Consider the following 13222-nt stretch of genomic DNA (forward strand, 5'->3'; position numbering starts at 1 on the left):
AAATTCACTTGCTTTTGAATTCTAATTTACCTCATGGTAGGCAGCAAATATTAAGAAGCTCATCATTGATGATCATGATCTATTAAGTTTTAAAAATCATTATTATTAACTAATAATATCAACATGCAAACTGATATGAAAACAAAGAGTTTTAGATGGCACGAAAAAACGAGTATTAATCTTAAATTTTATTCATGATCTAGAATTATGAATCTATCAATGAGTATTACAAATGGTATAATATGGTATACAATAATTTAAAAAAAAAAAATACATATTGTAAAAAACAATGTATTAAATAAAGCTATAAACTATTAAACCTTTTCTAAGCTGTAGGTTCGTCGTTCTTGACAGCATGACCAATCCCGGGGCTATGTCCTGGTGTTGTGGGTTTGAAGTCATCTCCTTTCTTATGTCCCATCCCGGGACTGTTTCCTGGAGAAGTAGGTGCGAAATCATCTGTGGTTCCAGTTTTGAAATGTCTTTCTTCCGTGGGTGCCAAGTCATCTTTAGACCCCTTAACATTCCCATTCCCTCTCTTGTGGCCTATCCCAGGACTGTTTCCCGGAGAAGTAGGTGCAAAATCGTCCGTAGATCCTGTTTTGAAGTGATTCTGACCGTTGGTTCCTTCCGTGGGTTTGAAGTCATCTTTAAACTTTTCAACATTGGCATTTCCTTTCTTATGCCCCACCCCGGGGCTGTGTCCTGGGGAAGTAGGTGCGAAATCGTCTGTTGATCCGGTTTTGAAATGAATTTCACCGTTCGTTTTCTGCAACTTTCTTCCTTCCGTGGGCTTGAAGTCATCTTGAAACCCTTCAACATTGGTATTACCTTTTTTATGTCGCACACCAAGGCTGTTTTCTGGAGAAGTAGGCACGAATTTTTCTGTAGATCCAGCTTTAAAATGATCTTGATCTTTTGTTTTCCTCAACTTCCTTGCTTCAGTGGTGGTTGCTGTGTGGGCAAATACCATCGAGATCACGAGAATGGTCACACTGATAGTGAGTAGTTTCATGTTGTTGCTCTTTTTGAGGATTTCGAAGTAAAGGTTTAGGAGTTTGTATAAATGAGTAGTCTGTGCTGAAATTTGGAGTAAGAATGCCCCATAAGAGATTGTATTTATAGTGCCATGAGATTGCTATGTTGCTGTTCATTAAATTAAAAATGTGTGCACAATGGCCACATTGATTGATTTTGGACCGTCTGTCTATCAATTTAATAGTATTGATAATACTACAAAGTAGTCATATAATAATAATATCAAGACCGTCAATTTGAAGGGCTTTGTTCTAAAATGAAATAATATTCGAATAGTCACAAATTTGGGTTTCAGTTCCAAAAAAAAAAAAAATGTCACGTTTATATTTTATATGAAATTATACGTTTCTTGTTTTGATGATGATTTAAAAAAAAAAATTATTAGCAATCGATCAACGTTCGTATATCGACATTACTAGCATCTAGCTACTTTAAAGTAATGATGCAAATAGTATAAAATCTATTCAAACACATTAATAACAAGTGGGAGATACTAAATAGTATAACATTTATTTCGTTGCTCGTGGTTAAATGTAAATAGAAATACTATAATAGACTATCAATGGACGATCAATATAGCATGTGTAAAGGAGATTCCAATATATTGGTAGATTGCTATTTTTGTTGAAGGTGAAAATAATATACAATATTTCAAACTCGGTCCTAAACCTCCCGTAGTGCTCCATTGTTGAATATACAACACATATTTGTATTCCGAAAGTTTTTTTAACGATGGAAATAACTACATTTGGTTTGAAATTTTAAAATAGTATTTAAATTAATCGGTTCATTGTTTAACATGAAATCAAAGGCTAAGAAGAGCCGCCCTTTAGCCACCACAGAAATGTATTTCAAACGAAAGACTATTTTAATATCACACGAGTTTAAAGAACACTAATGATTTGACAAAAGATATTTTTAATTGACCTTTCTCTTCTTTTAAAACTCGAATGTGAAATGTAAAAATACTAAATAGGATTCTAAGCATGTTTGACTATATATATATTGCTATTATTGCATAATGTTGAGATTTCTATTTATATATAATACTTTTTACATAATACGCATAAGAAGATGATCTCAGTCACAAATATAGAGATCTTCCAATACCCCATGAAAAAGGTTGGCTATACCATCAATGTCTTGTTGTTGTATGAAAAGATTTCAAAGTTAAACAATACTCTTGACTTTTAGAGATTGATACCTTTTTTTTTTTTGTTGATTTCGAATCACTCTCGTCATTAATGTTCAATCATAATACTGTACTTAGAACACAAATCAATAAAATATATATAAAAAATATTGTGGACTTATAGTTTTCGGAAAGTTTCAAACATTGTAAGTTGAGTTTTCCTTTAAAACAACATAGTATTGTATTTTGCATATTTGTGAGATTTTGATAAATGATATATATACATCGTAAAAATATTGGTTATTATAATGCTGAAATGGTAGGATCATATGAGATGAAAGAAAAGAAAAAAAAAATTAAAGGTGCTTCTGGTTTTGAATCTCATGAACTAAATGTTATACTAGCTTAAAAATTCGAAACCAGTCTTCAGATGAGGGGACGAGAATCGCTATATAAGAACAATCTTATTGACTTGGTGTATGTTTGTGGATGTTATTAGTTTCCTTGCCAACTCGCAAGTGTCCGACAACGCCGCCATGCTTCAAAGAATATACCATTCCAAATAAATAATAGTGACAAAAAAAACACACAAATCAAAAGAGGGAATAATTAAACCAAAATATAGAAAAGTGAAAGTAGTCAATAGATTCACTAGAATAATGTCAAAGGCTCCATCACCATCAACAAAACCACTATATGGTCCCTACGAGTCACTCACCACTCACTTATTTTTTTTGGTCTTCACCTAATTAAACCCTTTTTCACATGTAGGACATAATATCATATTAGTTTAAGAGTTAAATCAATATAATTACCGTGTTGACAAACAAAAGAATCGATATGATTGCCACTAACTGTTGGAAATTAGAACATAAAAGAATATTCTTACTAGACATCAAATCTCAAATTTGATTCCTATGCCTATTTCTTGTCAATCTCCTCAACCCTTAGCATTTTTCAGGCAATTTACAACAAAAAAAATCTAAGCAGATTGTATCATATCAGTTCGAATTTTATCTTTTACCGAATCGGTTCGAAATATATTTTTTGTATTATATAATACCCATTTGCTAACCGCTTTTTTAACATGAGAATGATGAAGCGAAATTAATTGTATGTAATCGAACTAGCATCTATTTATTATATATTGAATGAATGTTGTAAACGGAGCAAACTGTTTTATTCGGACTAGACTGTTTTATTTTTGGAACAGGCTAGCTGTAAACTATTTGGTTTACGACATCTTTTTCTATTTTTCTTGATGTCTAAATAAAAATTGATTTAGCATACAAACGGATTTGCCTGTTTCAACCATTAGAAGTCTTTAGTTTGGATATCGAAGAAGTGCAATATTGGTTGAACAATGCGCATGCATATTGATACTACAGAAAAGGGATTATAAAAGTAACAAAATAGTGGATGGACATGTTTTTCTTTTCTTTTTGTTTTGACATCAGTGAATGGACATGTTGAAAAGTGAAAGAAAGCTCTTTAATTTGGTTGGCTCCTGCACACAGGGAAGTTTTTCCGATAAGGGACCTACCGTAGCCTCCGCCACCCCAGGCTTCGATTCTATTTATATTTTATACAATACAATGTATGTATTGTACAAGTTGTTCTTCTTTTCTAAAGAAACGAGAGAATTTTGGCAACACAATAATGTGTTTTCTCTTGGTGATTAATCACCCTTGATTTTAAATTTTGTCGTCGTCAGACTTGATCATATAATTACCACGATTAGTCAACTTCTCTACCTCTTTATTAAAATGATATGCATACACAAACTTGACATTTATTTCACGCAAGCGACGAGAAACAGTTTGATCACACAAGAAAGAAAGAAAAAAGAAACACACACACAAACTTGACATGGTACATGTCCCTCGGGGGTATTTTATATATGTGGAGATATCAAAAGTATACATAATCCACGATTTCCACAAGAGTTGCTTGAAATAATTGAAAAACGAGTCGTAGATTTTACATGTTGTTTGTTAAAGCGTGAATTTGAGAAGTTTATCAACAAAGAAAATGGAAAACAAAAATAAGATGAAGAATCCCCTATGCTAGGAAGTCGAAAGAAATAGAAAGAACAATTTGAAATCACGCGTACGTGTGATTGTCCTAGGACTCTAGGAGGTTTCGAAGTCTAGGGTTCTCTTTGATTATCAACGAGATAATTAATAATTTGATTTGGAAGGTGTAAGCACTTAAAGAGATATAAGGTGGGGTTAATTAACTCTCTTCATTAGTTAATTATGAGAAGCCCATGTTAGTTTAAGTATGATGAGGACATAATGATTGTGCTTACTTTAAGCATTTTCAACTAGTATATACTCTTTGTTTTCTTTTCGAATTGTAGTCGATTAGTTTATATATAAAAGAAAGTATGTAATACTAATATTGCCTAATTTATGAACTGTCGCATTACATATTATTCATAGAAAAAGGTCGCTATTCCAATATTAAACATCACAGAACGAATCAAATTATAAGGAATCACAAGTCACGATCATAGATTTGTAAGGCTATTTCACTCCCTCACCTTTCCAACCTTAAAGTTGGTCCGTCTAAAAATTTTAGCGGTTCGGAGACATTCACTCTTGCTTTTTCCTTTTTTTGGTATGTTATAGGCATCTTTTTCAATTAATAACACTATTTCGAAGCTTCTTTAGTTACTTCCTGCCCCAAAGGCCAAAGTGAATCTTTATAATGAAAGCTGAGATATTATTCTCTCTGATTTGATTAGTCGTACAAAGTGTACAACCTTAGTTTTCAGTGGTATACTATTTTCTCATAACACTAAAGAAGAGGATGGTTAATTAAAGAATAAAGACCCTAAGTATGCCCAAAAAACAACCACTTATTTTTAAGAATAGTTAGGTAGACATGCATAGATAACTAGTTTTGATAGCAAAATAGTAAAGCAAAATTTAATTTCTTACACGGTTTAGCCAAAATACCATTGGCAGTTGTGCATAATTGTGTTCTTTGATTAAATAATGTATCATCTATTAGTATCACTCACACATCAATGAATATGTACATGGAGTAGTACATAGTCGTATAAAATTGCGTGATATGGAATAGAATAGTGCATCATTAAACTCACGTGAAGCCATGTACCCTTGTTTCTTTTCTATGCATTTATAATCTAACTCAAGAAGCTATTTACCAAACAAAAGAAAAGTTCGAGTTTACCCTAATAGTCAATGTACCCTTACCCTTGTTTGTGTGATATTTACAACTGTTACATGAATGTTAGTATTATGTAAACTACTACTCGTGAAACAATTTAGTTCTCCACTACACTTTACAAGTAAAAAAAATGTCGATGAGAAAAAAACAAACATGAATCATGTGAAGGTCACAATGTCCAAGTCAAAAACTGAATATTCCAAAGCAGAAAATGGGAATCCGAATAGTCTTCTTGGGCCTATTCTCAAGGCCCATTTCATCTATGAAAATAGTGAAATTAAAAGTCCAAAAAGAAAACATACATGTATGTCATGTACCTCAAAATCAACTATCACAGAACAACTAAATTGACATCTAAAAAAGAAGCAAATACATTTTCCAGTCCCTATACAACCAATGAGAAGATTAAAGAAGAAGAAACCAAAATCATATCTGTTCTAAAAAGAAAAGCATCTGTTCTAAAAAGAAAAGCTCAACAAAGTAGTTGAGCAGAAGAAGAAGAACCTAAGGAAGTAGAAAGCTTCAAACAGAAGACCCTTTTTTGCATTTTGCAAACCCTTTAGTAGAAAAAGTCTCTATGATGATAGCTAAAAACACTAATAATCTGCTCGTAGATATTTCTCGTACTCGGTCCCGTTCAATGTCTTGTTTATATCTTCCCAGTTCTTTATGTGATCTGACAAATCTCCTCTGTGTATTTTCACCTGTCTGCTTGACAAATCCTTCACAGGAATGTTCAAAAACTCTTGAACTCGTTTCAATGTCTGCATCCAAAACCCCAAAAAGCACACAAACTTTGAGTCTGTTGAGTGTTTAGCAAAAGATAACAACTTTAAGACTGTTTTGTAAACGTTACCGTTTGATTTGTTATGAGATCTTCGTAGAAGACAACGATATGACGGGTGGTATTGAAATATTCTAACGCTTTTGCAGCTGAATTCTCTGTTTCTTGTAAATCGTGGATCAAAGATGTCGAGTTGATAACCGGCTTATACTTAGAAAGTGCATCTGCCTGCAGTGGAATCAAAATCAAGAATCAACAAAATAAACAAAGCATTTGTATGCATACATAATAATTACAAACAAAACCTCTTCAGGAGAATGAACATGAGACTTATGAGTCCCATTCAACAGCTTAGCATAACGGTCATAAGAATTTGCCAACACAGAAACCATTCTTCTTAAAGGGTTCCTTCTAAATAGAAATATCGCCGAGACACCTCTTCTGTTAAAGTACTCTACTATTTCTTTATGGTTAACCATCAAACCCTGCACACAGAATCGTATTAAGAAACTCAGTGACTGACTCCGTAACGAATCAAGTTATGTTACTTGTTTATTATACCTGGTTAAGCATCCATTTGAATCCAATAGCAGCAGAGCACTCGTTCTTTGAAGCACTCGTAAACCAATCAAGATTATAAACTCTATCAAGAGTCTGAATGATTGAAGTAATGTTTTTTCTTCTATCCAAAACCGAGAAGATCTCTCCATTAGAACTCACATTGTTATGACTATTCAACAATGTTTCAAACCAACCGCTTCCTGATCTCTGCATCGACAATATCGCAAAGTACCTCACCGGATTATGCCCACATTCATCTCTGGTTTCATCAACCCAAAAACAAAAAGATTTCAATAAGCAAAAGACACATGAAACAAGAAGAACAAGGAATAAAGACATCATTAGATTATTACCTATTAAAAGTCTGTGGCTTTGGGTAATGAATCCGAGTAACAAAGCGTAACGAGTGAGAATCAATAGGACTAGTTTGAACAAGTTGGGAGCTTTGGAGATTGACATAACCGAACTGTTTTAAGCAAACGGAGCAAATGTAGAGACCACAAACCATAGCGAACACCAAAACTATCATCCTTAAGAACAATGGTGATTTCTTTGGTTGCTTTATAACAATCGCTGCACTGTCCTGTTTACAAACCAAAACAACATCTCAAAATCAAAGAGTCTTTAATTGAGATATCTAAACCCTAAAATCAAAATGAATCTTCTTCTTCCTTCCTTAATCGGAATCATAGAAACAACACATCTTGGTTCAATTTATCAGGAAAGAGTCGGTACTAAATCAGGAAATCCAAAGATTCGATTGATAAAACATACATGCAGAGATACCCAGAAGCTTAATCACAAAGAGATATACGAAAGAGAGATTAAAAAAAGGGAACCTTTCCGAATAAACAGATGAACTCCGCCATTGATGTGTCACGGAGCTTATCAAAACAGAGTAAGTACAACTAAACAGAGGCCTTTACTGCCTTTAAGATACAGAGACGAGTTGATGGATTCATGAATCTAGTTCAGCTATAGAGAATCTAAGAAGAAGCTAAACCCAAAAGAGTTTTTAAGCAAGTTGGGGTCTGAGCAAAGATTTTGTAATAATGATATTTACTAACAAACCTGGAAAGCAGAGCCTTTGTCATTAAAACATGGCTACTGTCTTTTTTTCCTATTAATTAAAAATCTAGCAATTAAGAGGCTAATTTACAACAACAAAAAAAACATTTAATATTTAGCTATAAGTACATAAATTATTTACAATAACATATTTTTAAAATTGTTAGCCAAAGTAATTGTCAAATTTTTAAAATTTTCATTTAATGATTCTTAAAATTTATAATTTATTAGCATTATTGATAAAACTTTATAAAAAATCAATTTTTATGATACAAAAAAAAATTCAAAAAAAAATATCTTTTATGATACCGAAATAATTTTTTTTTTGTTTAAATTAAGTTTTTCTGATCAGGAAATTTATTAACTTCCTTGTTTCTGAAATTTAATATATTTCCCATTTGGTATCATTACGTAAGTTGCTATAATACTAAGTTTTAATTAGAAACTTAGAAGTTGACTATCACAAGTTTAAGGTTAATTATGTTTTTTTGATTATTATTATTAAAAAAAAGATGAATAAAATTTTAAATTAAAGTGAAAGAGCCACGCGCGTCAGTCTGTTCTGAAACGTTACACTTTTGTTCTGTTCATCAATACAAGTAGTGATGAACTGATGATGATACTTTACACTAAAGATTAATAATGACTAATAATTCTTCCATGGGTGAATTTTTGTAGTATTAAACTTAAATAAACATTGTTTAGGCACATAATCAATTCAAATAATTACCCTTGGTCTTTATTTAATAACCCTTTGTTAAGCGGATGTTATAATGTCCCTTTTTCGTCTACCTCTTTATCTTTATTTGATCATTTAGTTTATAATTGATGTTAATATTATTTTATACATTGATGAACGAGTCTTGTGGGCAAAAAGACTTTAAATTTCTGAAGCGGGATGAGAAGGAAAGAGACTTTTGATTTCTTTCAAATATACTTTTAATTAATGTTGTTAGTTTGGAAGTGTTAATCAAGATATATATAGTAAAAAGAATAGTTGCAATACGAAATTTTTCTTTGAAAGATCCTAAAACAGCGATGAAGAATATTCAATCTTTTTGCTAAATTATATAGTTATTATTGAAAGAGAATACATTTTTCATAGTACTGTAAGTCTAGAAACCACTAGAAATACAAACGCATATATGACAAAATAAAAAATAAACGTATAGAAAATACAATGATACACAAGAGTTCGAGCTACTGACACCGTACGTTATGTTTATATAACTGGTCGGCTTATACTATGTAATTGACTTAAAATGAAAAACTTAATCGGAGTAAAAAGTTTGTTGGTACAAAATAGTATAACGTACCGGGTTTGACGCAGTTTGAGACGGTCGTCCATTGATGGTAAAGCCTTATTTGAGCAATCCTAATTTTAGCCTGAGGTCTATGCGTCGACGGTCGATATTTATTGCACACATACCTAATACATGATAAACAGTCCATATAATAGTTTAACCCAAAAAAGCTCATCCAAAAATAATTAAGTTTCTTTCACGTGAATAAAGTCATATAAAGTACATATAAATCTCATATATAATATATATTAGGTACCAATCCGCACTGTGTGCGGATAAATCAATTTAAATAAAATATTATGAGTAAAATTATTTGAGATTTAAGATTCATTTGTATAAAACAAGATATCTAAGTAAAGTTTTTTTGTTTATTCAAATTTGCGTTTATTTTTTGTAAAATATGTTTGACCCCTGAAATGTTTGAATTTCAAAAAGAATTTTAAGGTGGTCACGAAAATTTTGATGTTTTTTTATGTTTCTAAAAATCAAATTCAAATATTTTATGTTTCACATTATTATCTATATCACAATACCATTAAATAGATAAAGCAATATTTTTTAGATTAATCGATTTAATTTAAACTAATCCTAAGTTTAAAAATACAATGAGAAAAATGATAAAATTGGTAACACTAATAATAAAGTATCCCCTGTTTGTGAAATATAATTTACTTTTAATAAGTAAATTGATTATGAAAATGATAACTAAATACATTTTCGGATTTAATAGTTGATTAAATCTTTCGTTTTTAAAAACTAATTGAGAAAAAACATTGGCTCATAATATTTTAATGACATATTTATGTAAATAATAATAATGAGAATTAAAGGCATTTATTAAAAAAAGTGTAGAAGTTCTGTAAGCGCGACACTTCAAATTTTTTTTAGAGTGTTTCTCTATTAATATATAGGGGATACTTTATTATTAGTGTTAATTAGGCATGAAAAACATAAATTATATACATATAATCATTTTTTAGGCTTAGGCATGCGATATAATTTACGTAACATATCATCACTATTCACTTACATATATAAATATAAAAATATACAATTTTTCATGTGTTTCCTTCCATCGTGTTTATACAAAGAGGAAAATTACGAAATATTGGGAAAGCAGCCTCACCCATCAAATTAGTTTTCTTTATTCATACCCACTTTGATAGTTTTATTAATTTAGTTCGTCGTTTTGTTTTCAGGGATTAAATGTATTGAGTTTTCTTATACTACAAAGAAGAAGGAAAACAAAAAAGAAGAGGAGAAATTTGTTTATTAGGGATTGTCCTGTCTTTATTTGTTTAATATTCCTAACAAACGAAAAGGATTTTGAGTTGGTACCACATGGTTCAAGACTTCAAGTCTTTGAACCTTTTGAGTGGGATCCGGCGTGGCACTCATCGATGTAAGAATCAAACGGTGCGAGTCATTACAACCTTCAAACAAACAAAATTGGTCGACACTTGGAAGTTTTGTGAGATCACGTAGATTTGTCTCAATTAACTTACGATCTTTGTTAAATTGTCTAATTTAGTTTTAAGGTTTATCTGATTGTCATGGTCTTTTCTATAATGATTGAGGTCCATGGAATTAAGTAAACCAGCATGATGTTTGAGATTTAGATGTACAGTATATTATCCCGCACAATGTAAGAATACATGCAAATCATAAGATTTGTAAAAATGTGTTTGGTTTGACCCAATAACGTGATGGTTTAGGGCCTTTAGGCTACAATGGAACTGTGCTGCAAGATTTCAATTGTTGACTCGTCATATAATCGAGGAAGCAGCCCCAGTTTGCTGATGATATTCAAATATTGAAACCCATATCAATTTTCTTGATTCGAACGAACTTTCTTACCACACTCATTTTATATTTAAGGAAAACGAAAGCCCAATACTTTCTTCTTTCTTGAAAAGATTACACATTCTAAAAAGCATAAACGATATATATATATATATATATTTTTTGTTTAAAAAAAAACACCAAATGGATTTCATTCAATAAAAGACTTCACTGAATCTTCTTGACCATAAAACCTAACTCCCCTCATCCAGTTGTGTATATCCCAAAATTAATTGTCTTTATCATTCGTCACATTTTATTATATTTTCAGAAACAGACTCCTGTTATTTTATTGGGAAAAAAAATTAGAGAAGAGGATATGCCGCATATTAGAATGAAAATTAAACAAAGAAAAAAAGATGTAAAGTTCACTTAAGAAGTGTATAAAAATCGTCTATATCATGTAGAGCATCATAATGTCCCAAGAAGAAAAAAAAAAAAAAAGAAAAAAAAGAAGAAGATTCCAGTCGTTAGAAGTCAAATCATATTTTTGTCGTTATGCTTTTACAACAAAACACATAGAACATAATTGAATGATGAGCGACATATGTAGAAACCATATAGTATATACTTTCAAAAACTTATGAAATATTATATGAAATGTCTAAAACAAGGAGGGCAATCTATAAATTCTCTTAATCAACTACGAAATAACTAAAAGAGATAAACTATAAAATGACTAAAATTTAATATATTAATTTGTTGTTTTGGTCCCATAATCCCATTTTAGCTTAACAGCTTACATATTTTGATTACATGCGATAAATTGTTTTTACCATGGCTATAAAATGGAAGAGCAAAAAGCTAAGTATGGACACGTGGCCTAAAATGAAGAAGACGAACTTAGGAGGTCCACGTGATCACCTCTAAATAGACAACGATCGATGGACCATGAAGAAGGGAACACACGATAAGAGAGCACTTCTTCTCGAAGTTCATTTACTCTTTAACATGACGACACCATTTCGTTGTCCTCTCTTCTACTTCCCACTAACCACCAAAATTGCATTTTCCTCTTTATTTTTTTTGTTTATCAATTTATTCTTTCTTATAAATTGAAAATTTACTATTTAATTATTATTATCAAATATTATTTTGTGTGTTTGTGTTTGCTTTATGTAGGGATACCGCTTGTGCTACTCGTGTTTTTTTCATTCTCCTTGTTTTAAGGTTTGTTTACTTGCATGAAATTTAAAACTGCACATAAGAGTTTGGTTTGGACCTTTGCGCGCAGTTTACAAAAGTAAGAATTAAAGCAGACGAAACAGAGGAGATATATAGTGGTTTGAATTTTTATGAAACTCGCTAATATTGTTTGGAAGCTATTCATGAATCATGAGTCGAAGAAGCTGCTTGTGTTTGTGATTCCGCTTACTCTCTACTAGTGGGCTTTGCAAACTTTTATCATAGGACAGTTGGTAGGAGCATGCTTAGTTTCCTACCCAAGATGCTCATTTGGGAAGGTTTGTCCAATGCTAGAAAGTTCGTACGGAGAATTCTCATGTTCGACGTTTTAATAACGTGTCACACACTACACTCTTATTCATACGTAATACGAAAAAAAAAAAAATAATAATAACCTTGTTAAAATTACGATTTCATTTATAAACTCGAGTGCAATTAAGTAAATAATAATATTATCCCAATTTCTAATCAAAATGTTTACAACGATTAAACGATTTACACTTTTTTGTAAATTAATATGTCATTCAGAATTCCAGTGAAAACTTTCTCCAATGATTGATGATATTATTAAAATTAATTATTACTATCAATTCATGTTCAACCACCTTTCGGCCATAAAAGTGCCACTACCCTAAGGGCATATATTAGCACAATCTTATAAACTTTTATACATAACCAGTCCATTGGTTTGGTTTGACTATATATATATTGCCGTATGGTATGGGTGGTGGCATGTTACCACGTGCATTTGCTAGTATAGTATTACTATATACCCTGTACCGAAGTAACCCAACCAACCCATATACGTATATATCGTGGTGTTTTTATACATATGCGAGAGTTTTATTACGTGGATACGTACATGCATTTAGGTAGATGTAAATGTATTTAATTATCTGGGGCTCTAGCTATTTGCATAGCTTCTAACATCTAAAAAAATGTAGCTTGTCCTCTTCTGCTAGTTCACCATCATGCCAATTATCATTAGGTGTGTATATTTATTACAATTTGGATACATCGTCTGGACGTCTTTGTGTCTTACACGAACATGCATATCTAGCTTCTCGATGATCTATATATATAGGGGTTTTAAGTGGTAATGCAAATTGA

At 31.4% G+C, this 13222-nt stretch overlaps 1 protein-coding gene and 1 pseudogene across 2 annotated transcripts; both read right to left on the reverse strand.

Moving 5' to 3' along the window:
* Positions 1-170: 170 nt before the first annotated feature.
* LOC104699044 (precursor of CEP9 pseudogene) lies at positions 171-1088 on the reverse strand (annotated as a pseudogene). Its single transcript, XR_015560265.1, has one exon. The product of XR_015560265.1 is annotated as a precursor of CEP9 pseudogene (transcript).
* Positions 1089-5697: 4609 nt separating this feature from the next.
* On the reverse strand, positions 5698-7828 carry LOC104791280 (uncharacterized). Its single transcript, XM_010517130.2, has 6 exons — positions 7553-7828; positions 7067-7296; positions 6714-6972; positions 6458-6637; positions 6225-6380; positions 5698-6132 (listed from the first exon to the last, which is right to left on the reverse strand). Exons 1-6 carry the CDS (start codon positions 7580-7582, stop codon positions 5965-5967), a joined length of 1023 nt encoding a protein of 340 aa, XP_010515432.1. The 5' UTR covers positions 7583-7828; the 3' UTR covers positions 5698-5964.
* Positions 7829-13222: the final 5394 nt, after the last annotated feature.

The sequence above is a fragment of the Camelina sativa genome, chromosome 6 (assembly GCF_030686135.1).
Source record: "Camelina sativa cultivar CO46 ecotype springtype chromosome 6, ASM3068613v1".
Classification (NCBI taxonomy): Eukaryota; Viridiplantae; Streptophyta; class Magnoliopsida; order Brassicales; family Brassicaceae; genus Camelina; species Camelina sativa.

Bases quoted from the DNA above. Each gene is read 5' to 3' on its own strand.
- LOC104791280 (XM_010517130.2), bottom strand. From the start codon at position 7,582: ATGGCGGAGTTCATCTGTTTATTCGGAAAG. The intron at 7,297-7,552 runs GTTCCCTTTTTT...GTTTGTAAACAG, and splicing joins TCATCTGTTTATTCGGAAAG to GACAGTGCAGCGATTGTTAT. The intron at 6,638-6,713 runs GTATAATAAACA...TTCTGTGTGCAG, and splicing joins TCAAATGGATGCTTAACCAG to GGTTTGATGGTTAACCATAA.